Source organism: Aythya fuligula, chromosome 4 (assembly GCF_009819795.1).
Source record: "Aythya fuligula isolate bAytFul2 chromosome 4, bAytFul2.pri, whole genome shotgun sequence".
Classification (NCBI taxonomy): Eukaryota; Metazoa; Chordata; class Aves; order Anseriformes; family Anatidae; genus Aythya; species Aythya fuligula.
Genome location: NC_045562.1, coordinates 76677527 through 76702450, shown reverse-complemented (window position 1 = coordinate 76702450; position 24924 = coordinate 76677527). Strand labels below are relative to the sequence as shown.

At 67.6% G+C, this 24924-nt stretch overlaps 2 protein-coding genes across 2 annotated transcripts in view; one reads left to right on the top strand and one right to left on the bottom strand.

The window, feature by feature from the left end:
• LOC116488954 (dedicator of cytokinesis protein 2-like) overlaps positions 1-14837 on the bottom strand; it is a 64035-nt gene extending 49198 nt beyond the window's left edge. Inside the window, exons 1-17 of the mRNA XM_032186959.1 lie at positions 14527-14837; positions 14027-14207; positions 13780-13934; positions 13496-13577; positions 12244-12379; positions 11077-11152; positions 10523-10602; positions 10084-10209; positions 9636-9760; positions 8740-8838; positions 8523-8595; positions 7597-7700; positions 5259-5448; positions 2186-2283; positions 1727-1816; positions 1551-1651; positions 1299-1433 (exon numbers count right to left, since the gene is read on the bottom strand). Of these exons, the coding sequence (XP_032042850.1) occupies positions 1299-1433; positions 1551-1651; positions 1727-1816; positions 2186-2283; positions 5259-5448; positions 7597-7700; positions 8523-8595; positions 8740-8838; positions 9636-9760; positions 10084-10209; positions 10523-10602; positions 11077-11152; positions 12244-12379; positions 13496-13577; positions 13780-13934; positions 14027-14207; positions 14527-14837 (2162 nt within the window). The remainder of the gene's footprint in view (positions 1-1298; positions 1434-1550; positions 1652-1726; positions 1817-2185; positions 2284-5258; positions 5449-7596; positions 7701-8522; positions 8596-8739; positions 8839-9635; positions 9761-10083; positions 10210-10522; positions 10603-11076; positions 11153-12243; positions 12380-13495; positions 13578-13779; positions 13935-14026; positions 14208-14526) is intronic.
• Positions 14838-19202: 4365 nt separating this feature from the next.
• On the top strand, positions 19203-24908 carry DQX1 (DEAQ-box RNA dependent ATPase 1). The gene is made up of 11 exons (XM_032187132.1): positions 19203-19484; positions 21050-21243; positions 21490-21865; positions 22125-22364; positions 22543-22642; positions 22723-22881; positions 23065-23256; positions 23371-23496; positions 23673-23863; positions 23957-24147; positions 24386-24908. Exons 1-11 carry the CDS (start codon positions 19203-19205, stop codon positions 24567-24569), a joined length of 2235 nt encoding a protein of 744 aa, XP_032043023.1. The 3' UTR covers positions 24570-24908.
• The last annotated feature ends 16 nt before the right edge of the window (positions 24909-24924 follow it).

Here is a 24924-nt window from a genome sequence, read left to right as displayed (position 1 = left end):
ACTGTGAATACACAGGCTGCAGTTTAAGTGATGTAAAAGCACAGTGACAGGCTGAAGTGTGACTGAGCAGCTTGTGAAGAGGCCTGAGGAGCTGTATGCACCAGCAACTGCAGAGGGAGAGGGTGCTTCGTATCGACCCTGTGATGCTCAACTTGTCTACTTCGTTACCCGTGTGCCTGTGCAGTCCCTGCAGAGAGCTGCAGGAGTCAGGAGGTGACCGAGCACCCCCAACCACCAGTGCTGGGGCACACAGGCAGGACCAGGGGCACGGCCACACCAGACCCAGTGCGGCCAAGAAGGCCCCGGGCAGCTCCAGCAGGCGAGGAGGATGAGGATGGGTGCCAGGGCTGCCAGTCCCAGTGCAGTGCTGGCTGCACAGGGCAGGGGCTGCCTGGGGAGCCCTGCTGTCTGCAGCACGCCAGGCTTTTAAGAGTGCATTGACAAAAGCCATCTGTCAGGAGTGGCTTAGGCAGAGCCAATCCTGCCCTGGGGCAGGAGTTTACTGCACAACCTCTGCATGTCCCTTCTGGCCTTACTTTATTTGGCGCTATGATTAACAGCACACAAGAAGAGCTCGCTGTTTCCTGAAGCCGACGCGTGCAGCAGTGGGAGCCGGGGCACGCTGAGTGCTGCAGGGGCAGAGGAGAGCTGCCAGCACCAGCGGGGGAGCGGGGTCCCTGCCGGCCGGCCCCAGACACGGAGCTGCTCTCACCCACACCTCACTCTGACACTGAGGCAGCAGAGGGGAAGCGCGATGTGGTCCCGCAGCGGTGAACCCGACAGAGACCCAGCTACAGGCACGCTTCGTGCTGTCACCAACCCGCTGCCTGGCTGCCTTAGTGCTGGGCGAGCCTGGCGAGACGCGGCTGCTTCCAGGCGCAGCGTGGTTCATGTGAGAGCACATCGCCCCGCGGCCCCGCGTGGAGGCACTCCCAACCCGGACATGGACGGCGCTGCTGGCTCCAGTGCTCGACCGCAGCCGCTCCAGCAGCAGCCGAATCAAGCACCGAATGTGGCAGAAAATAGATGGAAACCTCAGCAGGAGGAAATGCAGCAGTGCAGAGAGCCTGGCCAGGAACTGGCCGACGTGGCAGCACCTCCCCAGCACACACAGAGCCAGGGTGCCACCCACGGGTGTCACATCACACCCAGCACCCACACCAGCACCAGGAGGCACCAGCACCACGTCCCCAGTGCCGGTCAGCACCAACATTGCTCCCACAGTGCACAGACCCCGTGATACCCCTCCCCACTCCCTCCAGACCCATTCCCAGCAGCCGGCGTTGCACAGTACTCACTGGGCAAAGAGGTGCCTGGAGCGGACAATGAACTTGAAGATGTACTCCAAGGCCTTGAAGGTGCGCATGAGCGGCTCACAGGGCTCTCCACGGCTCGCCTGCTCCACGTACTGCGTCAGCACCGAGATCAGCTTCCTGCAGGACAGGGGCACCGGGAGGGCTCAGCGGCTTCCCTGCCACACGGACCTGGGCTGAGCCCCCTCCTGGCTCACACCCCCTCCCTGTCTCCATCCCTCCTGGCACCCGCCGTACTTGTAGGCGAGCGTGGCACTGAAGTGCTGGCGGATGTAAGCCTCCAGGACGGCGTTGAAGTGGTGAAACTTCCTGTCGGCCACGAGCCCCACGATGAAAACCTGGGGAGAGGTCGCATGGCTTGGCACGGGGCAGCCAAAGCTCAAAGCTCAGCAGGGAAACAGGATTCTGCCTACCAGGGCATCAAAGACGAGCGTGTCATAGACATCCGTGTCTGCATTCTCCATCATGATGGAGAACAAGGCGTCCAAAGTGTCCTGGAGGAACTGGGGAGAGGAGAAGACTGTGAGGGCTCGAGCACTCGCTCCCAGCATCACCCCAGCCCTGACAGAGGCGGCACCCATCAGGCACAGAGCCGCCTGCGATCCCTTCACAGCTGCTCTCCATTGGAGGCATCCGGCCCTTTTCCAGGACACAGTTCCTCAGCCTGACCCGTCCTGACTGGGAGCCCGGCACCTCCAGCCACCCACCATGCCAGGAAGCCCCCAGCACAGACACCGCCAACCCCCAGCAGCTGCTGCACCCCCCAGTCCCCTGGGGGAGCAAGAAGCCAGAAAACACCCGGGGTCTTGGCAGGGGAGATGCAAGCAGGGAAGGGCCAGGGGACGCACAGGCAGCAGCAGCCCCTCTCCTACCTTGATGACTTCTCCTCCGTCCACATTCATCAGCTTCTGCAGGTTCCCTGCCAGGAGGCTGGGCTTTGACCGCCACTTCAGCAGCCCCAGCAGGTTGACTGTGTGGGGACAAGGCGTGGGTCAGCTCGGCCTTCGCTCACCCCCAGGCTCCACATTACGGTGCCCGCAGCCTCACCGCTGCCCACCCACCCGAGTGACACGGCAGGGGCTGAGCAGCCTCCCTGCGACCCCGAGCCCGCCAGCCCCATGGGGAGGGACCGGGGGGACATTCACGGGTGGCCACACTGTCCCCCCGTAACCTCCGTAGCCAGACCATTGTGGGGCCAGGACCCCCAGGGGGCACCGTGCCCCCCCACAGCAGTGCCCTGCAGCCCGCACACAGCAGCCAGCCTCTAGGCGAGGAGAACCCACGGTGAAAGGGGAAGCTCAGTGCCACTGCCAGCTCTGTGCAAGGGGGGGGGCCATGCAGGCGGCCATGATCTGCTGCAGGGTGAGGGCACGTCCGCGCACGAGCCTTTGCACCGGCTGCTTGTGGACATTTAACATACTGGTTCGGTTTCATGCAGCCCAGTCCTGCGCCTGCAGGGCCCACAGCACTGCACGGCCCCGCACCCCGTGAGGGATATCCACATCCCCGGGCAGCTCCTGCCCCTGCAGAGCACGGCACCGGTCAATGACCCTGCGTACAACAGCTGCTCAGCACCGAAAGCTTCCCAAGTTCAGTACCATAAATTCAGCTAAAAACAGGATGATTACTACAGAAGCTGCATTTGTGCTGCAGGAAGAGAATGAGCTGAACTCCAGTGCCCCAAGCCCCACATGCGCTGCACCGTAAGTCCCAAGCCCTGTTAGTGTAGCGGCAATGAGTCACCACGTCCTGCACCTCCTGCACTGCAAAGCCAGTTCCCCGAGCACTGAGAGCCCCTGTCAGAGCCGTGGTTTCTCCTGCTGCATCATTAAAATTTAAAAAAAGCAGGGCTGAGTATTACAAGCTGCTGGTCTTGCAGAGGAGGCACTATTGTTCGGGAGGAAAGCATCGGCATTCCTCCGGTGTCCTCCCCGTGGACCAAGCACTGACAGGACCCGCCTGCTGCCAGTGCTCCCGTGCAGCGCTTTAACCCCAACCCAGATCAAAATGTTATTTCCACGTGTTTGTGTCCCCCCGGGGAGGGACAGGCTGCTGCTGAGCTTCCTGCAGAGACACAGGCAATGCACCCGGAGCTGGAGCACCCGGCACCGCCACACAGAGCCGCCAGCCCCAGGGAGCGCACTGCCACGGACACCCGCGTGCTGCACGCCTCCAACGCGGGCGTTGTAAGGGCACTTGGACAGTGCGGCTTTATCAGCAGAGCAGAAACCTTGCGTTATCAGCTGGGCTCTCCTGTTCACTTCCGACGCACGCATGGAGTTTGTGTAATTGCCAGCCCTCACTCAGGGTTGCCTGCACCTTTTTGTTTGCCACATCCTGAATCCTTTTGTGCGAGGCAAAATCCTGTCTCTAAATGCTGATGCATCTGCGTTTGGATGGCACGCACGCTCTTGGCTGACTTGCAATGAACTGAGCAAAGGACCTCCAGGGCTAAAAGCCCCAGCTATGCAACTTAAGACAGGGCTTTGAAAAACACCGAGTCCCAATTCCCATCATGATTTCAGAAGGGCCCAGAGAAGGTCGCACAGCGTTTGACAGCAGCACTCAGCAGCTCGTTCCAGCTCCCAAATTGGAGGCAGCAGCTCGGTTCCCTCAGGGCCATGAGCAGATTAATTACCATCTGCAGGGGTTTACACGGGCCAAGAAACTGCTAACTACCTATAGCTGCTGGCAGGCTAGGCTCCGCCAAGGTGGAGAGCGCGTGTAAATACTTGCAGCCTGTTACTGTTTGTTCTCATTCCCCTGCCTTTGAAAACTAATCTGCCGCTAACTCAGGAGGGCTCAGGAGGGCTCAGGAGACAGATAAGCCAAAAGACAACCTTAATAAAAAAAAAAAAAAAAGAGAGAGAGAGAGAGAGAGAAGTGAGAACCATTATGAGCTCCAGCCCTGAGCTATCAACCCAGCCGTACACAGAGCTGGTAGTGAGCAACACCCCAGCACAGCAGCATGAGTCCTGCGGCAGCGGTGCCATGCAGCAAGTATGGCAAACGGGGGGGAGTGGTGGCTGCCGAGGGCAGCGCCGGCCCCAGCAGCAGCCTCGGCCCCTGGCTGCCCACTCCTGCCCCCAGGTCCCAGCCCTGAGACCCCTGGGACCCCAAAACCCTGTCAGCCTGCACGGCCCTGGGGGCAGCCTTTTGCTCCAGAGGCACTGGCCATGTCTAAACAGTAATGCAGTGCTCAACACTTGTGCTTTCCCCGCGTTTTCCGCATGCTCTCTACAGGGTCCCTGACACCACTGGTGATGGGAGCGAGCACCACGCTGGGGAGGCCGCGCAGCGCCCCGGCCCCGAGCTCCAGCTGGGCTCCCCAGGGCTGCTGCTCACGCACTGCTCTTGTCCTGGCCGTAAATCACTCAGCCACAGCACCCGGCTCCCTCGTAAAAAGGGGATAACAGCAGCTCCCTTTCTAACAAGCCCCTGCGGGGAGGTGTGCACAAGCTGTATTTATTCCATATTTTAGGAAGGAGAGCAGGCCCGCTCCTGTTCCCTGGCCCCAAGGACAAATGGCTCAGCTCAGGCAGGCAGAGCCCAGCCGGCCTCCTCTCCCTGGGCCAGCTCCCCACAGGGGCACTGTGCCAGAGACCAGCGGGGTTACCGAGCCTGCTGTGGTCAGCGTGCAGGGAGGAACACGGTCTGGCACACGGGGACATCAGCAGGGGGCACAGACGGGTGCCTCTCCGCATCCCCATGCGCTGCCAGCCCCGGGCACCACCAGCTGGGCACAGCACAGCTCTCAGGAAACTGGCCAGCCTTTGCTCAGATGCCTGGGGTAATAACCGGGGGCACTCGGTGCTGCTACTCCTGCAGAACTTTCTCATGGACGTGTTTTTCAGCCACAGCTGCCGGCAGCAGGCCCGCGCGCAGGTTCTCCCCCCACCACCCAGCGATGCAGCGCGATGCAGCCGCCCCGCAGCCAGGACTCACCGTTCTGCGTCAGCTTCGTGGAGCAGACGAGCGTGGAGATTTGGAAGCTGTCCCGGGCCGACACGGTTAAGCCGGACGCGCCTCCACCCACACGGAACGAGGACCCCGAGAGGAGCTTGGGCTCGGGCAGGTTCCTCGTGGAGGGCAGCGCCAGGTATGAGCTGGCGTCCTCCAGCTTCCTGCTGTCCCCCTGCAAGCAGAGCACGTCGCACAGGCGAGGTCCCCCCCGAGCGGCCGGGCAGCGCCTCGGGAGGGGGGTGTCTGCACGCCCTGCCATCGCCAGCTTGGCTCTGCGCCGTGGTGCGAGGGAATCAGCAGAGCCACGCACAGCAGCGACTCCTGCTAATGGGCCAGGAGCTGCTCCCGGCACTGGGGCATCGCAGCAACCTGACGGCCAGCCTGGGTGAGACACTGCCCACGCTGTGGGCTCCCCTGACCTTAACTTCTACAAAGCACCCAGCAAAGCTGCCTGCGGGGCTCTGCGGAGTCCCATCTGCAGCCGATGCTGCACAGATGGGGGAAAAGGCCCAGCTGGTGGAGCTGCAGGGGATGTGAAATGGGTGCATGGGAGCGCATGGGGAGAGGTCAGCCCCAGTGCCAAGCACTGCTGCGAGGACGGACACGAAGCCCACAGCGGGTCCCTGCTCAGGGCCCCCGCCTCACCACCAGCAGCCCCTGAGGGCACCGCGCCGGGGGTGCCACTGGGCTGGGAGGAGAGCGGAGCCCCCGGCCCCACACATCCCCCTGCTCCTGGGGACCGCAGCGCTTCTGCGTCTTGAGAACGAGGCATTTGTCTTTTCCCTGACTGCAGCCTGCTTGGTAAACTTCTCCTCTGTTGGAGGTCAGACAAAGATCGCAAAATTGTTCGTTTGTTTGTTCACTTTTCCCTCGGCGTGTAACTTCCCCCGGTGTAACCGCGATTTCCAGCTGACTCACGCGAGGCACTCCATGCCTTCCGAGGGCAGCTAAGCCCTACTAGGGTAAACTGACTTAATTTCAGACATTTCTCAAGCAGCGTGAGATCAAGAGGTCTGAAGAGCTAAAAGCATGGAATTCACACTCCTCTGGCAAACAAAGATAAAAGATTAAATAGCTTCTGACTCCCAGAGTCAAGCTCCTTTGTTTGCTGGGAAGAGCAGAAATCTTCTGCTGGATCAGCCAGGGAGAAGACAAAGCAGAACAGAGCATGCCAACTCCAACTCGCTCGGAGGCTGAGGACACTGCTGAATGCGATGGGTTCAGCGAGGGCAGCAACAACTCTTTAAAAAGTAGAAAATGCATCCAGAGAGGAGACGTGCGAGGCTTTGGTCTCTGCTGCAGCCAACAGCAGCAAGCCTGAAAGCACCCAGAGCTCGTTCTGCTGTGGGACGTGGAGCAGGACAGTCCCCTGGAGAGCCAGGGAAGGCCACAACAGCATTTAAAGAATTCGGGTGTTTTGCCCAAAACGAGCACAGAGGAGGGGCAGGATAACAAATTTCAGATGCATTCATCTTCTGGGGAAAATATCACCGATCTGTCTCTGCAGCCACAGCTCACTGCAGAGAGGGGCACCGGGCATTGCGGAGGCGATAGATGGGAACAGCAGCGTGGGAGGGCACCAGGCAGGCAGCAGGGAGCCCGTCCATGACCACAGGCAAGAGGGTGTGCAAGGCTTGGGGCAGGAGGCTGAGAGGGCGGACAGACAGACAGACGGATGGACGGATGGATGAATGGATGGACGAGGCTTGCTCAGGCAGCACAGGCACCCGGGGCAGCCGGGACCACAGCAGTAACACCGGCATCGGGCACAGCGCCTGTGCCGTGTCCACTGCCTGGGCACCGTTAACGGCAGGAGGAGCTGGGGCTCCCCTAAAGGGAGGCTCCCCTAAATGGCTCCATGGTCCCCACGCCCCAACCAAGCCCAGCTCCTGGCACAGCAGCACAGGTGGGCACCCGCTCTTGGGCACTTTGGCACCAAAGCTGACCGCATTTTTCCTAATGAACGGAGAGCTTTCCTCCTCACATTCTCTCTACGCTCCCTCAGAACAAACCTGGGCAGTTTTAAGCAGACAAACCATGGTGAAATCAGATAAAATGCAGCAAACATCTTCACCAGGCTGTTCCCTCCTGTGCCTGACACATTTAAGTTGCTTTTTCCTAAACAAAACTTGTCATTGCAGAGGAGCAGAGTGGGGGCTGGAGATGATGTGTGCAGAGCTGCGGCAGGGCCTCCGAGGACAGAGAGGAGATGAGGACGGGGCTGGGGACCCTGCAGGAGACCTCGGGCAGGAGCCAGCGGTGCCTGCAGCCGGGGCACCTGCGGTGGTGACGGGGCCGGCGCGTCCAGCTCCACCAGTACCTTGTAGAGGAGGAGGTCGTGCTCCCCATCGCGCAGGGTGGTGCCGTCGGGTCGCATCAGCTTCACGAAGGCCATGGAGAAAATCTTCTCGCTTTTGTCTTTAGCTGTGAGAGACAGAAGCACGGGGGAGGTGAAGGCAGCGTGGGGACAGCCTGGGGAGCCGCGGGGTGGGCAGGGAGAGGCAGCCCCAGCTATGCCTGCCACTGGAGCGCTGCAGGGAGGTGGTGCCGGGGCATGGGAGCTGCGGGCAGCACCGTGGGCAGCAGGGATGGCAGCAGGGATGGCAGCAGGGATGTCTCCGTGGGCAGCAGGGATGTCTCCGTGCGCCTGGGGGCAGCGGCTGCAGCAGCCAGGCAAGGAAAAGAGGGAGGGGGAGAACACCAACAGCAGGGGGGGCAGAGAGGGGAGGCCGGGGACCCTGTGAGGACACGGCTGGGCTTGGGGCAGGAGGGGTTTGGCTGGTGCAGGATCAGGCCTGTGAGCATCCAACCCAGCTGCAGGTCCCTGCTGCCCCTCCCTGCAGAGGGGAAAATCCCGGTGCCTGGGATTTTCAGCTCCGCCAAGCAGCTGCCGGCAGCACCTCTGCTCCCGGCCGCACGCTGCAGCCCACGGCCTCCCCGCAGCCAAAAGCCACAAGAGGCAGAGCAGATGCCAAGCCCTGAGCCCAGGGAGCTGCCTGGCAGCGATGTCCCAGAGATCTGCTGCCTCGCCACGGGCAGCTGGGATTGAGCAAAGCAGTGACAACAGCTCGCCTCCTCCCGCATGAGAATCCAGGTGTCACAGCACACCCGGGGTGTCCCCACGGGAGCGGGACCGGGACCGCTCGCGAGGTCCTCCCCTCGCTGCAGCCCCCAGGCCACCCGCCGCCACCGCAGCCTTGGCAGGGGAGACGGGTGGAGGAACGGGTGAAGGAGAGAGATGCTCACAGTCACTGGAGGAGCGGTGCTTGAAGGTGAATCTCAGGTGGGTCTTGTGGACGTCTTCGATGGGAACGGCAATCTGAGAGGGGGAGGCAATCTGAGAGAGGCTGCCACAGCACCCAGGATCCAGCCCCAGTGGGACCCCTCTGGGACCCCTCTGGAGCAGGGGCAGTGGGACCTGGCCCCATGGCGGGCGGTCCTGCTGCAGCCCCCCGGGGCAGACCTTCACTGTCTCCATCCACCGCTGGTGCCGCTGCTGGTAGTAGACCACGGAGCGATATTCGCTGGCCGGCTTGTCCCCCGCCCCGTGGTAAATCACGTTCTGTGGGGAGGACAGCAGCGGATAAGATGTCCGTGGACAGCTCTTGCAAGACTCACCTGACTTGCACATCAAAGCGCCCCAAAGGCCCCGGGAACTTCACATCCTTGGCTAACCCAGAACAGCCCCTGCCCCTGAGCCCATGCCAGCGTTCCCCTCCGCAGCCCCACACAACCTGGCCAGAACGGGGCCGTCCTGAGCATCGCTTCCCAGGCAGGTGGGGGGGGCTGCCAAGGGCTTCCCCATCCCCACCCGCATCAACCAGGGCTGGCCACAGCCTTTGAACGGAGGCAGGAAGGATGCACGAGCCTCCGGTGATGCTCGAGGCTTGAATTCCATTGCCCCACAGGAAATTCGTTATCGCGGGCAGAGGCAGAGGGAGGGGGGCTGCGTGTCTGCAAAGCCCAGCAGGAGCCTCAGTAATTAAAAACCTGCTCAGCACGGGCCAGATAAGGACTGAGTTAGAAATGAAAGCAAACACCCTGGGAAGAGAGGTGAGGCAGCACAGAGGTGGGAGAGGCCGGGTCTGAGCTGCCCCCCGGCTCCTTCCCCTGCCCAGGCACACGAGGGCTGTGGGCAACCCATGAGCAGGGTCGGCTGGGTTTCTGCCTGTCCCTTCCCATGACTTTTTCAAGTCTTTATCCCAAAGGACAACTCCAGGAGCAGCAGGTCTCGAGCCGCTCTGTGCCAGCACCAGCACTGACACCTCACGCCGCAGAGCTGCTGCCCCTGCCCGAGCCTGGGCGATGCACGGGGGGTCCCTTGCCCAAGGGCTGGGGCTGGCCTGGCGCTCGCCGTACCTGCACCACGTTGCCCGACTCGTCGCAGACGCACACCGTCACCTCCACGTTCTTCTGCGTCTTCTTGTTCCCCTTGTCGAACTCGCCCTGCACCAGCGTGAGGTAGATGTCGTTCCTGACGTCCCCTAGGAGCAGAGCCCCGTCATTGGGCCAGGTCCCCCCGCAGCCAGGGTGCCCCACGGCCTCACCCCGGGACCCCAAGCAGCCACCAGGGGATGAGCCCACCCGCCCCACGCTCTCCCACGTGAGCCACCTCCCCTCCTGGGCTGGCCGGGATGTGCACGCCCTGGGTCCTGCCTGCAGCCCCCTGAAAGCCCCCGGATGCCCTGCTGGGGGTGGCTGCTGCACCCGCCCCCTGTGAGCAGCGTGTGACACAGGGGAGGCTTGGCACAGAGGGAAGGGCAGGGGAGGGGAGTGGAGGGGAGGCCGGCGCTGCCTCCCCGCTTGCCTGGCATGATGACCTCCGGGTAGCCCAGCTTGCGTGCCACCACCGTGCTGCGGTCCACGAGGTGCGGGTGGTCCTTCCTCACCTGGCTCAGGTCTCCCCACAGCATCTTCAGGGACACCCAGAACCCTGCCAGGGACGAGGCGAGGGGCGTCAGCCCCACGGCCAGCAGCAGGACTGAGCCGTGCCACGCTGGGCAGAGCCGGCCGCCACGCGTTGCCCCTGCGGGAGCTGCTGCCCTGCCCCGGGGCTCGGCCCCAAGGTGTTTGGGGGGTGGGCGACCGCCCCAATGCCCCCACAAGGCTCTGGTCCCGACCGTCAGGACAGTTCCCACACCAAGCCCCTGCTGCGCCAGGGACCACACTCGCAGCCTGTGGCCACTGTAGGGTTTTGTTTGTTTGGTTGTTTTTTTTTCTTGGGGGGGGCACGGGGGAGCTGCTACCTTGTCCTTTGTGGTTGATGTCCTTTCCCTCCACCGCTTTCCTGATCATGTTGTGAAGGAAATCGTTCTCAGCAGCTGCCCTGCCAAACACCGGAGCAGGGAGAGCTTCAGAGGAGCTCCCAGCCAGGACTCGTAGGAGCCCCGCAGCTGGCAGCAACGAACAGGAGAACAAGCTGGACCCCCCCGTGGTCCCCCACACCCACCCGACACCGAGCCCACCTAGAGGAAGGTGCAGGACAGCATCCACAGCTGACACGGGACGAGGTCCCCAACCCTGAACACCCTTGACCCTGCAGAGCCCCAGCAGGGTTCCAGAAGGATTCTCTCAGTACCTCCTTGCCCATGTAAATGCCCTTTTGTCTAACTTTATTGGGTTCCTAGACCTGGTGACATCCAGTCCCAAGGATCCACGGTCCCTTTGCAAAGCCAAAGTTAACAGAAATACTTTGCTCTGTGATCCTGGCACCTCCTGAGGCCCCTTGCTGCCGCTGTCCCCATGCCAGCCCAGCCACCGGAGCTCTGCCTCCCTGCCCGGCCCCAGCCCCAGGACTCACAGGTGCACAGGGATGAAGTGCTGCTTGTCCTCGTCGCTCTCACACTTCCCCTTGCTGATGTCCGTGATGTCCATCACTGCAACGGCACAGACACGGCAGCATGGGGTGGCTGCACCCCCAGGGACACGGCCCTGGTGCCAAATCCTCCAGGAGACACACGCGGGGCTGGCTTCGTCCCTTCCTGCAGCCAGCACCCTGCCTGCGCCCCCGCACTGATCCTTCTGTGCCTGGCCAGAGCTCCCCAGGGAGGCCCCCATGTCCCACCAGGACCCTCTGCCACCTCATGGTGCTGAGCCACAGGGGGCTCTGCGCAGGGACCCTACACCCACACAGCTCCGTGGTGAACAGGCACAGCGCTGACATGGGCTGGGACCCAGCACCCGGGCACAGCTCGCCCATGGGAAAGCTCCCAGGGGGTCTCTGCTGCACCCCCAGCAGCATCATGGCCCCAGACACAGGGATGGGCCCTGTGCTGGGCGCAGGATCCTGGGCAGTTGGGGTCCATCCCCTGCTTCACCCCTCCTTGCCCTGCTCTGCTCCAGCCACATGGGCAGAGCCGGGGCTCGGGGCGCACAGCACCCACCCGGCGCCCCCTCCAGCCACGAACTGGCTGCTCCCCACCAGGTACCTCTGAGCCAAGAGCAGCCATACCCGGGACTCCTCCATCCCCCACGGGCACCGGGGCTCGGTGCAGGATGGACAGGGCACTGCACCGCAGGCACCACGACAATCCATCTGGCCCCCTCCCCAGGGACACGCTCAGCTCAGAGCGCAATTAGCTGCCGGTATGTTAATAATTCACCTGGTAATTGCTCTGTGGTTGAGATCCTAGTGCACGCTAATTGGCCAATTAAAATCAATAATTTCCTACCAAGTTCATCCGATGAGGATCAATACTCAGAGCAGGAACATTTGTCAAGGCAGAGGAGGGTGCGGGGAGCTCCAGCGCTCCTCCCTCCACAGGGGGTGCCCAGGGCTGCTCCCGGGGTCCCCTGCTCCTGGGGTCCCCGCTGGCACCACCGGGCTTGGAACGGGGCAAAGCAGGCGGTGAGCACGGGGGGCACGGGCAGAGCACGGCCACGCAGAGAGGCGAGCGAGGGTCGGGGTCCGAGCACAGGAGCTGGTCGAGAGCCCGGTGTGGGGTCTGCTCCGGGAGCCCCTGCTCACCCGAAATGCCAAAGGGCCGACGGAGGCCGGTGCTGAGCTTGCGGCTGAGGGTCTCGCGGAGGTCCATGCGTCCCACCCGGATGATCTGGCACACCAAGAAAAGCCTCTCCCGCTTCAGGTCTTTGCTGCCCAGGTCCTGGGGGCACAGGGGGTGTGAGCGGGGTGCCGGCAGCACCGTGTGAGGCTGCTCCTCTACCAGCACTGGGAGACCACGGGGAACCTTCTGCTGCCGGGAGGACGAGCTGGGGGTGCAGAGCTGCCACGGGCTCTGCCTGCAGGGGCTGGGGAGGGCCCTCGCTGCTGTGCCCCATGGAGGGGCTTGGCAGGAGGGCACAAAGCTCCACTGTCCCAGGGAGCCCGGGGTTTCTGTGCACCCCCAGATAACACCGTGCTGGTGGAAACCGATGGCCCCATGGGGTACCCACGGTGTGGCAGCGTGGCTGAGGCAGGCACAGCTCACTGGGGGGGGCAGCTCTGCCATGGGGCAGGGCCCAGGGGGGCAGCCCCGCACCCCCAGCCCCACACCCCAGCTCCAGGCACCCCAGCCAGGCCAGGTCCTGCAAGGATGCGGCAGGAGGACGTGGCATGGGGACACTGCGTGGGGACACGGCACAGGGACACTGTGTGGGGACATGGACATGGGGACACGCGGCTGGTGCTGGCAGTGAGCGGGGGTCGGAGGTGAGCAAGAGCTGGGGGAGTTGGATGGTGGGGCTGGAAGTGCTGATGCTGCTCATTTGCATTGATTTCCTGGCTCATCTGCATATCGATGGCTTGGGCTGTCCTGAGGGTCAGCTCGGCTCTGCTTGCGCAGCGCAAACCTGCCCCGTCAGCAGGAGCTGCTCCTCGCCTGCCTCCCCAGAGGCGGCTGAAACCAGGACAAGCCCGGTGAGGGCGGGCACGGGGGGCGAGGGGCAGCCCACGGGGGGTGTGCAGGGCCCTGGTGCCAGGGCAGGGGCTGCACCGGGAGCCACGGGGCTGGCGTGACGGGAAAAAAAGGAGAAAGGAGCAGCAAGGAGAGAGCGCTGAGGGGAAGAGCTGGGACTGGGATGGGGGTGGGGGACAGGGGCTGCAGTGGGGTTGGCACCTCCCGTGCACGGTGCCCCAGCGCACCCCACACGCTGCATTGAGGGGCACGCTGGCAGGGCCGTGGGGAGGGGAGGACGCGTGGGCTGAGTGCCTGCGGGGGGGGCAGCGAGCAGGCAGCGCCGCCTCCCAGCCCCAGCGGGGACAGGCGAGTTCCCTCGCTCACCGTGAAGATGGCCTTGAGGTTGTTGAGCAGCTCGATGTCCTGCGGGACGCCCGTGCTGGCCCAGCGGATCACATAGTTCTCACTGCGAGGGGACGGCGAGACGTGAGGAGCCCGTGGACAGTCCCTGCACCTCGGGGATCCCGCACCAGGCAGAAGCCGCCAGCAATAGGACCCAGAGCAAACAGGGGCAGGGGCTGCCCCGCTCCGGGGGGCGCAACCAGGGGATGCTGTGGGGAGCAGAGGGATGGGACCCCTGCCAAGCGCCGTGCCGCCTGGTGCCCCACCTGATCATGCGCTGCTCGCCGGGGTCGTACAGCGCCATGAAGAGCTGCGCCTCCTCACCGATGTTGCAGACGAAGTTGCGCACGCAGAGGTAGAGGTTGTGGGAGGGCGAAGCTGCCAGGCGGGCGCTGCAGCCCAGCTCGCTCTGCTGTGGGCACTGTGGGGCAGGAGGTGGCTCAGCCGCACGGCATGGCCCCACGGCGCGACCCTGCAGGCTCTCGGCACGGCGGGGCCGGCGCTGGCTCTCACCATCTCCTCCTGGATGCGCTGCGTGATGGTCTGTGCTGCCTTCTTGTGTGCCTGGAAGAGGCTGATGACGCTGGTCCTGTCGGGGTCCAGGATGTTTTCATCCTCGTCCCGCACCACCAGGTCCAGCGCAAGGATCCTGCAGGGGCCGGGATGGGTGAGATGGGACCCAGCACCCGGGGAGCTGGGCGCACGAAGGGCTGCGAGCACGGCGTGGGGGCAGGATGATCCCAGCGGGCCGTGGCCAGCAACAGCCAGGCGGGGAGGGGACAGGAGCACAGCAGCACCAGGGACGTGCTCCTGCCCCACCCAGGGCTCACTGGCAATAGCTGTCAGCCAGGTGCAGTGCCCAGCCAGCAGCACGCCAGGGGGGACGCGGGGACAGCAAACTGGGTCAGCACCGACGCTGCAGCAGGAGGCAGAGCATCCAGCACCCCCCAGCACCACAGACAGTGCCTGCGGTGGTGGCTGATGCAGCACCTCGCTCCCATCCCCGCTCTCACTTGTTGCCGTAGTCGATCTTGCTGGTCACCTCCTTCTTGAGCTGCAGCAGCTCGTCCTTGGGCAGCGTCCCCGAGAGCAGCTGCGAGCGCCGCTCCATCAGCTCGTACATCATCTGCTTCACCTGCCGGTACCGCTCCGTCTGCCCCGCCTGCGGGCGGCCGCCACACACAGGGTCAGGGTCACCCTCGCACCCCCACCGAGTCCCCGCGCCCCCGCGGCCCCGTCCCCCCCCATCCCTCACCACGTAGAGCTGCTTCCAGATGGTGGCCCACTCCCGCAGCGTGGTGGTGATCTCCTGCACCATGGGCATCTCGGCGGGGACCACGCACTCCTCCGCCCTGGGGAAGACGCCGAGCCCTGCAGCACCCCACTGCTGGTGGGGCGGGCAGGCGGCCCCCTCGCCCCATACCTACCCCCTGCGCTCCACCACCGCGCCCTTCAGGTGGATCAGCGAGGCCGGGAAGATGCCCTGGGGGGGCAGCAGCCATCAGCACCCGCGGGCAGGGGCTGGGTGAGGATGCAGTGCCCCCCCGTACAGCCCTGGGGGGCCAAGACTGGGGACTCCCTCGGGACTGAGCACCCTGCAGGGGGTCCCCAGCCCGGCGATGCCCCCAGTGCCTGGTGCAGCCCCTGCCGGGCACCCAGCCGGGGCCATCCCCTGCACCCCGTCCCCCACGGCAGCCCCTCACCTACCCGGGCAGCCCTGTTCCTGAGCGAGTACCCGCGGTACCAGCCTGCAAGGGAAGGGGAGGTGGCAGCGTCAGCCAGCCTTGGGGCCTGATGGCCCTGGCACGAGGCGCTGGCACTGGGTGCACCTGGGTACCCCAGCCTGGCACAGCCGGGGGGCACCGGGGCCCCTTACCCTCAGAGGCCTGCAGGATGTGCACCGTCTCCCCGACCTGCAGCGGGAGGTGATGCTCGTTGGTGCTTGGGAAGTTCCACACGGCTGCGGAGAGAGGGACCAGGAGCCGTGGTCAGGGGACCTTGCCTGCCTCCCCCTGCCCAATACAGCCCCCTGGGAACAGGGTGCCCCACACCCCGTCTCCCCCAAGGGGCAGAGCCACCCCAACAGGCACTGCTCAGCTCCCGGGGTGCCGGTGCAGGGTCCCAGCCCCACACGAGCAGCCTGAGATCCCAGGGGGGCGAGGGGCTGGGCGCGAGCAGAGCACCTTGGGGTGCCCCAACCCGCGGGAGGGGACCCCACGGAGCCACCACGCAGCTGCCACGGCACCGGGCTGGGCAGGACCCCTCAGCCCCCAGACCCAGCGCGTGCTGGTCCCAAGCCCTGCGTCCTCCCAGCAGGCTGCCAGCCGCCTGCAGCCCCGCGCGGCCGGGCCCTGCTGCCCGAGGCACGCGCCCACCGCGAGCACAGGGGCTGGGAGCGCAGCACGCAGGGCGCTTCCTGCCGCAGCGCAGGCTGCACCGGGACTGCTGCGGTTAGTCCTGCCGCTATTTCTGGTGCTGCGGCCAGCGGCGGCTCTGGGTAGAAGCAGCCCTGCCCTGGCTGCAGGACCTGCTGCACGCTGCTGGGACCGTCCCCTGCAGGCACGCACGCCCCCAGCAGCTCCCTCCAGGAGCCTGCCCACCACCCGCCACTACAAAACCTTGCCACCTAAACCCAATCCTGCAGCTCACGTCCTCGGGGGTGCAGTGCCCCCAGACCCGCACAGCTCAGCCAGGACCCCCTGGATGGACACACACACGCTGCTGGCCCCAGGGCTCCCTGCAGCACCAGGAGCCCTGAGCTGCACCAGGAGCCCTGAGCTGCCTGGGGACCCCTCCTGCCATCCTGCCCTCTGCCAGCCCCAGCTCGGGTCCCAGCTCACTCCTGGCCCAGCTCCTTCCTGCCCCCAGTCCCCACCAGACCGGGCTTCCTCGCAGGCCGGTCCCTAGAGCCCCCTGCAGCACCCCAGACCCAATGTGGGGCTCAGCCCCCGCTCAGGGTCGCTGCCTGCAGCACAGGGAGGGGACGTGGGAAACGGCCCCTCCAGAAACGGGAAGAGGCGCGGGGCGGCGCGGCGCAAGGAGAAGTGCCTGCTGGCTCAGGGGCTGCTGCAGGGCTCAGGGCTCAGGGGCGTTGCCGCAGCCCACGCAGAGGGTGGGAGCAGAGCCCCCAGCAGGCCTGGGGCAAAGAGCGGGGCTGGCTCTGGGCTGCCTGCTGCAGGTGCCCTGGGTGCAGGGTCCTGAGCTCCAACAGCCAGGCTGAGCCCAGACCCCCAGCCCAGCGGGGAGGGATGGTTCCTGTGCTGGGGACTGGAGAGGTGCTGCCCCCACACCCCTGCCCTGATGCTTGGCCCCTCGGCTCCCCATCCCCACCCAGCATCCGCGATGCTCAGCCTCCCGGCACGCTCAGCCCCCAGCCCACCCCGTCGCCGGCCCTGCAGCCCCCGCCTGTCCCACACTTGTTCCTGCATCCCGTGGCCTCGCAACACCAGCATCACGGCATCACGTGGACCTGACCCCTGCCTTGTGCCCTGTGCCTCGCCGCTGCTCCACCCAGCACGGCACCGCTCGCCCGCAGCCCCCGGCGCCCCAGCGGCTCCACTCACCCACGCCATACTTCTCCTCCTTGGTGGGCAGCCACGGGGCCATGGCCGGCTCTGCAGCGCACCGCGGGGACCCGGGGCCCTGCGTGGGGCAGCTGCCGGTTCCTCCCGCCCCGCTCCCCGGGTCACGTGCGCCTCATCGGTTTGTGCAAACCTCCGCTTCCTCAACGCCCAGCTGGGTGCTGCGGGACCCGGCCAACGGCCCTGCACCCCGACGGGGCACTGACACGGACCCCGCTGCCCCCACGCTGCCCATTGGGGACTGGGGCTGCCTGGGGTGCAATGGGGCTGCCCAGGGTGCGATGGGGCTGCCCGGGGTGCGATGGGCTGCCTGCCCCGGCCATGCTGCAGCACCCAGAGCCCCCCCAGTTGAGCATTGCCCAGAGCAGAGACAGCGGGGCTGGAGCCTCTGGCACTGATGGAAACCGCCGGGACGAGGCCTTGGCGCTCCCAGCTGGGGCTGGGCTGTCCCCGTCCCCCAGGGCACGAGGCCGGTGGCACGGGCACCACCGGGGGGACTCCGCGGGGCCGTGCCCAGCCCCTGCCCTCCCGCAGCACCCGGCGGGGAGGGAAGCAGCGGCTCGGCACCGACCGCTTCCTTCCTCCTGCCCGCTGCACCCCGGCTGCCCCTGGGTTCGGGGAGCTGGGCGCCGCCGCCCTGCCCCGCTCACGGAGCCCCGGCTGGGCCCCGTCCCCGCCATGCTCCCGGCCCGGGGCAGGCGCCCCGGTGAGCCGAGTCTCCGCCAGCAGCGCCCGGCTCCTGCGCTGGGGTCGCCCCTGGGTGCGTCTGCCCCGTGCCCAGCCCCGGACACCGCGGGGCCCAGAGCCCGACGGGCAGCCCGGGGCGGGGGCACCGGGAGCCCACCGGGAGCCCACGGGGAGCCCACGGGGACGGGCAGGCGGCCCCGGGGCAGGGGCAGGGGCAGGGCCGTGCCCGCGGGCGGCTCCCCCCGGCCGCTGGGAGCCGCCGGCCCCGCCGCCCGCCCGCGGAGCCCGGTGCCGCCGCCAGCCCCGCTGCTCCGCCACACCGGGCACGGCCCCGCCGCTCACGGACAGCCCCGGAGCGGGCGCAGGGCCTGAGCTCCGCGGGGTGCCCGGTACCGACGGGGTGCCCGGCACTGAGCGGGTGGCCGGTACCGATGGGCTGCCCGGTACCGACGGGGTGCGTGACACTGACGGGGTGAGCGGCACTGCTGGGCTGCCCGGTACCGACGGGGTACTCGGTACCGGCGGGGTGCCCGGCACTGAGCGGCCCGGGACCGGCCGACCCCGCCGCGAGCCCCGTGCCCGGCGGCCGCGCGGGGCTCCCGCGGCGTTCCCGGTGCGGCAGCTCCCCCTGCCGGCCCGGCACGGCCCTGCCCGGCACGGGGCCACCCGGGGCTGCTGCAGCGCCCGGCACGGCCCCGCGGCACCGGGGAGCGGGACCCGACGGGACGGGGGGAGCGGGACGGGGCGGGGCGGGGGGGGGGGAGCCGCGGGGTGGGGGGAGCCCCCGGGCCGGGCTGGAGGGGCGGGGCTCCCGGTGCCGGAGGGGCGGGGCCTTCTCGGGGTGGCCACGCCCCCGCCACGCCCCCCGCCACGCAGCACGGCCGCGCCTAGCAACGGGCCGCGCGGCCACTGGCGGGCGGGGGGCGGGGCGGGGCGGGGGCCGCGCGGCGCTGATTGGCGGCGGCGGCGGGGCCACGTGACGGGGGCGGTCACCTGACGCCCGCCCGAGGCAGGGCCCAAGGTGGCGGCGGCGCGGGCAGGTGAGCGGCGGCGGGGCCGGAACCGGGACCGGAACCGGAACCGGAACTTGAGCCGGAACTTGAGCCGGGCCGGGACCGGTTCGGGGCGTTCGGCTCCGTGCGGTCAGGGCCCGGCCCGGCAGTCACGGCCCTGCTCCGGTGCTGCCCGCTGACCCCGTCCCGCTGACCCCGTCCCGTCCCGTTCCCCCCCCGCTGCCCGGGGCCGCCCCGTGCCCCCGGCCCAGGCCCAGGCCCCTCCGCCCCCGCCGGCCCCGGTCCCCGTGCCCTGCCCCGAGCCCTCCCGCCCGGCGCCTCGCGTCCCGCCGGGACCGGCACCGGGCCGGGCCCCCCCGCCCCCTCCCCGCCCGCCCCTCGCGGCGGCAGCCCCGGGGTGGCCCCGCCATGGCCGCCTGCGGGGCCCCGGGCTCCCCGCCGCGGCAGCGCGGCCCCGGCTCGGTGCCGGAGGCCGAGGAGGAGGAGGACGACCCGGCCCTGGGCTGCGACGGCGACCTGGAGGTGAACCCGTACGACGGGCTGCCCTTCTCCTCCCGCTACTACGAGCTGCTGCGGCAGCGCCGGGAGCTGCCCGTCTGGACCACCAAGTACAGCTTCATGGAGCACCTGGAGGGCGGCGGCGGCATCGTGCTCGTGTCCGGGCCCCCGGGCACCGGCAAGAGCACCCAGGTGAGCGGGAGGCCGGGCCGGGGCCGCTGCGGTGCTGGGCTCCCCGTGCAGCGCCGTCCCTCCCGCTCGGAGCAGCGGCCGTGCCACGTCCTGCACCGGGGCAGCCACCTCCCCGCAGGTCCCACGCACACGGTGAATGTGCCGCAGCCCCGGGGCAGGCTGGCTCCCCACGCTGCCCTCGGCCACGGTACCGGGGAGCTCTGTGGCCTCAGTGTGCCCCTGGCAGGGCAGTGCTGGGATGCACGGGGGCAGGCACATGGGTGCTGGGCAAAGCCTCAGTACGAGCAGGGGAGGTGCTGCCGTGTGTGCTGGGAGCGGCTGCACTCAGGGGAGAGCATCGGGGCCCTTTCTGGGGCCAGGGGCACTCAGGCTGGGTGATGGTGGGCACGAGGTGCTGGGATCTGGGCTCCTGGCCCAGCCCACAAACCTGCACAGCTCATCCCAGCCCAGAGCCTTGGGCACGGCACCTGGAGGCGTCGTCACGCAGACTTTGACCAGGGCGGGATCGCCTGGGAGCTGCAGGGGTAACCCTGGGCCTCCCGGGGCCAGACGTGGTTTGGACTGAAGCTCAGCAGCTCCCAGTCCCTGGGTTTATCAGGGTGTTGGCAGCAGGGCTCGGGGCTGTTGGCCAAACCACTTCCCTGGGGCGTGACTGCGCGGCGGCAGGCAGCCCGGGATTTAGCCCAAAGGGCGGCCTGCCAGGAGCCCAATTTAGGCAACGGGGACCCTGAGCACTGCTCCTGTGGGGCTGGGCTGCCCTCAGCCTGAGGCCACTGTGCCTCGAGCAGAGGAGATATGACTTGATCCGCGTGCAGCATCTGACCTGGCACCTTGGTGCAGTGACAGCCTGCAAACACGATGCTCCCACGCAAAGAGGGAAGGGCTGGTGCTCAGGCCAGGTCCTGTTGCTGCTCACGGGGCTGTGTCCCATGGGGCTGGCAGTGTGCGGTCCTGCCGAGCTGTGAGCGGGGTGCTGAGGGTGGCTCTGCCCCCTGGGCCACGGCAGCACCTGCCTGCAGACGGGATGGTGAATGGCAAGCCTCTGGCTGCAGGAGAGGGGTGGGGGGCAGCTCCCCTAACGCAGGTACAGGTACAGCACTAGGCTGTGGACACGGGCTCCTCGGTCCCTAACCCTGGCCGTGGTGGGACTGGGGCTGAGACAGGTGATGGGGAGCAGTTGGAGGAGGAACGGCTCCCCAAGGGGACTGAGCAGCCAAGGCTGGGTTTGGTAAGACGTTACCTCTGCTGAGTTTTTTTTGGCATGGTGAGATAGAGATGGGAGCTGTCCATGTCCTTAACACAAGCCCCAGGGCCGTGGGGCTTCGTGATCCGTCAGGAAGCTCCGGGCACGGGGCGATGGGGCCGAGGAGCTCGCTGTGGTGCTGCAGGCAGGTGCTGGGGACGGAGCGCCCGTGAGAGGTGTGGGTGCCCCTGCACCGCCCCGGGTCCTTCGGGCATCAGCGCTGCCACGGGGAGGGTTTGGGGGGCGCTGCTTGGGACGGGGATGGGGCGTCCCCATGCCCGGGGCCGTGCTGCCAGGCCCCGACCGGTGCCGCCCCTCGCAGGTCCCGCAGTGGTGCGCGGAGTACGCCCTCTCCCTGCAGTTCGCGCACGGCCTGGTGGCCTGCACCCAGCCCCACAGCCTGGCCGCCCTCAGCCTCTCGCTGCGCGTGGCCGACGAGATGGACCTGAACCTGGGCCACGAGGTCGGCTACTGCGTCCCCCACGAGGACTGCTGCACCACCGAGACCATCCTGAGGTGCGGGGCCGGGGCCCTGGGCTGCCCGGTGCTGGCAGCGCCGTCGCACCGCGCTCTAATCCCGCTCAGCTCCCGGCCGCCGCGTAATCTCTTAATCCCTGCTGGCCTCGTTAGGGGAGCAGGGCAGGGGGAGCGCCTCCCCCCGGGTCAGGGCTGCCGCTGGGTGGGTGAGGTGCTCCCGGGGGGGGGGTCCATGGGGTCAGCGCCCTGCAGCCGTGCCCTGACGGGGCCGGGGCACGCACACAGGTACTGCTCGGACGAGATGCTGCTGCGGGAGATGACGTCGGACCCGCTGCTGCGGCAGTACGGGGTGGTGGTGCTGGACGAGGCGCAGGAGCGCACGGTGCCCACGGACGTGCTGCTGGGGCTGCTGAAGGACGTCCTGCGCCAGCGCCCGGAGCTGAAGGTGGTGGTGGTCACCTCGCCGGCCGCGGAGGAGCAGCTGCGCGCCTTCTGCGGGGACCCCCCCGTGGTGCGGGTGCCGGGCCCGGGGCCGCCCCCGCAGGTGCTCCACAGGGACCCTCCGGCCCGCGGCCGCGTCGCCGCAGCCTGCCAGGCCGTGCTGGACATCCACCGGCGGCAGGAGCCCGGCCACGTCCTGCTCTTCCTGGCCAGCGAGCAGGTGGGGCTGGGGCACCCCAGGCCTTGGGTGTTCAGGGCAGCTCTGCACGGCCGCTGGGGGGGAAACGGGGAGGTGGTGGGGGCATGGGGAAGCCCCAGGAGAGGTGCGGGGTGTGCCCTGGGCTGGGACACCTCCAGGTGGGTGCGGTGGGTCCTTGGGGCCTTCCCCCAGGGCAGCCAGGTTGGCGCGGGGCTGTGCTGGGGATGTGCTGCTGCTCTGGGCGCTGCTGGAGCGTCACGCGTGCCCCTGTCCTCTGCAGGAGATCACCGAGTGCTGCGGGGCCATCCAGACCGAAGCCATGGCGCTGAACCCGGGGCTGGGCCCGCTGCTGGTCCTGCCCCTGCACCCCGGCGTCGGGCGCGCAGCACAGAAGGTGTACGAGGCGCTGGAGGAGGGCGGCCGGGAGCGGCGGGTGGTGGTCACCCACTGGCTCGGGGACTCGTCCTTCTCGCTGGGGAGCGTGCGCTTTGTCATCGACACGGGGCTGGAGCTGCGCAGCGTGAGTGTGGCGGGGACGGGGAGCCCGGCTCTGCCCCGGGGCAAGACGGCAGCACGGCAAGGGGGAGGCCGGGCTTGGGGTCGGCTGCGTGCACGGCCCAGTCCCTGCACCGGTGGGGCAGGGGGAGCCTCGGTGAGGGCAGGGGCTCATCTGCGGGTTCCCTCCCGTGACCCTGCAGGTCTACAACCCCCGGATCCGGGCAGAGTCCCAGGTGCTGCGGCCCATCAGCAGGAGCCAGGCGGAGTCGCGCATGCAGCGAGCTGCCGGCAGCCCCCAGGGTGCGTGTGGGGGGGTCCCTGTGCACCCCCAGCAGGAGGTGGCGTCTGCCCTGCCCCTGCTCACGGCCCCCGTCCCGCAGGTACCTGCCTGCGCCTCTACTCGGAGGCCTTCTTTGAGCAGCGCCTGCCCCCCAGCCCCGCGCCCCACGTCAGCGAGACCAGCCTCAGCCGCCTCGTGCTGCTGCTGAAGCGCCTGGACATCGCCGACATGGGGCAGTGCGACTTCCTCGACCGGCCAGGTAGCGCCAGGGCAGGGTGTGCTGGGGGTGGCCGTGCAGGAGGGGCTGGGGGCTGGACGTGGCCACAGCCGTGGCCCAGGCTCCCTCTGGAGAAGGGTCTAGGGGGTCTGCGGGGGCGCGGGGGGGGGTGGCAGGGCTGCCTGGCTACGCTGGCGCCGGCAGCCGGCTGATGTCCTGCCCCAGCCCCCGAGTCACTGATGCAGGCGCTGGAGGACCTGGACTACCTGGCGGCGCTGGATGACGACGGGAACCTGTCGGAGGTGGGGATCATCATGTCGGAGTTCCCCCTGGACCCCCAGCTGGCCAAGGCGCTCATCGCCTCCTGCGAGTTCGACTGCGTGGAGGAGATGGTCAGCCTGGCTGCCATGCTCACAGGTACCCTGCAGGGGCACGGGGCGGGGGGCAGGGGCACGGTGCAGCCCCTGGGAGCTGGCACCGGGAGCATGGCGGTGGCAGCATGCGGTGACCTCCCCCCTGTGCCGTCCCCAGTCCCCCCCTGCTTTGTGCCCCCTTCCACGCGCCTGGAGGAGGCGGTGACCACGCGCCGGCGGGCCCTGCTCCACCCGGCCGGGGACCACTTCACCCTCATCAACGTCTTCAACGCCTTCCAGCAGCGTAAGTGCTGGGCCGGGAGGTGCTGAAGCACCTGCCCGCACCTCAGGGCTCCCTTGCTCCTCGGGGCAGGCACGGGAGCTGCCTTCAGGACAGCCCCCGGGCGCCTCAGGCTGGCTGCAGGGCGCTCCCAGCCCGGGGCCGGTTCCCCGTGCAGCCCCGTCGCGCTCTCCCCGCAGACAACGCGGACGAGGGCTGGTGCCGCAAGCACGGGGTGAGCGGGGAGGCGCTGCGCCTGGCGGGCATCGTGCGGGCCGAGCTGCTGGAGGTGATGCAGCGCATCGAGCTGCCCGTCTCGCCCCCCGCCTTCGGCACCGACGCCAACGTGCTCAACATCCAGCGCGCGCTCATCTCCGGCTACTTCCTCAAGGTGAGGGGGGCTGCGGGGGGCTCGCCTGGCTGGGGCCGGGGCAGTGCCAGGCAGCCCCCCCCCACCCTCCCTCGCTCCCCCCTTGCTCCCCAGGTAGCTCGGGACATCGATGGCTCCGGCAACTACGTGATGCTGACGCACAAGCACGTGGCCCACCTGCCCCCCTCCTGCTGCTACCTGCTGCGGCAGCCCCCCCGGCGCCTGCCCCCCTGGGTCCTCTACCACGAGTTCACCATCTCGCAGGACAACTGCCTCCGCGTGGTCTCGGAGATCCAGCCCCAGATGTGAGGACCTCGGGGCTGGGGAGGGCTGGGTTCTGCCTGGGCTGCATCCACAGCTGGCTCCGGGGCTGTGGCAGCACCCTGGGGCCATGCCTGGGCCTCCTGTCCCCATGGGGTGGCTGTTCCCATTGGGGGGGCGCAAGGCTGCTCCCAGCGAGGTCCCTGGGGCTGTAGTGCCCCCACCAGCCCCTTGCACGCACCCCAGGGCCACCTGCCCCCCCCTGACTCTCCATCCCTGCAGGCTGGTGGAGCTGGCACCCCAGTACTACCTGAGCAACCTGCCGCCCAGCGAGAGCCGGGACCTGCTCATGGAGCTGCGAGAGAAGGTGGTGGCTGCAGAGGAGGTCCCGGAGGTACCTGAGCCCCTGGAGGAGGCGGCCGGCAGGGAGGACGATGAGAACCAGGACGTCTGCGTGCTGCAGTGAGCCGGAGCCCACCTGGTTTTGGCTGGGACAGCAGGGGACAGGGAGCCCTGGGGAGACGGCACTGCCACGAGGGCTGCTCCCGTCCTGGGGAGGTGCAGGCTCTCTGCTGCTAGGACAGTTCCACACTACGGTCGTGCCACAGGACTGGCCCCTGCCTTTGTCCCCAGGAAAACACACGGGTTTGGGGAGTGCTGGCCCCGTCCTGGACCTGGACAGGGGTGGGGAGCCTCCCCTGGGTCTGCTGGCCCTGCCCCTCTTCCTCCCCACAGGCGGGGGGCATACCCTCAGGGGCTGTGGGGCCGCTTGTGGATTTCTCCTGTATAAAGTTTTGTGACCTTTGCTCTTGGCTTTGCGT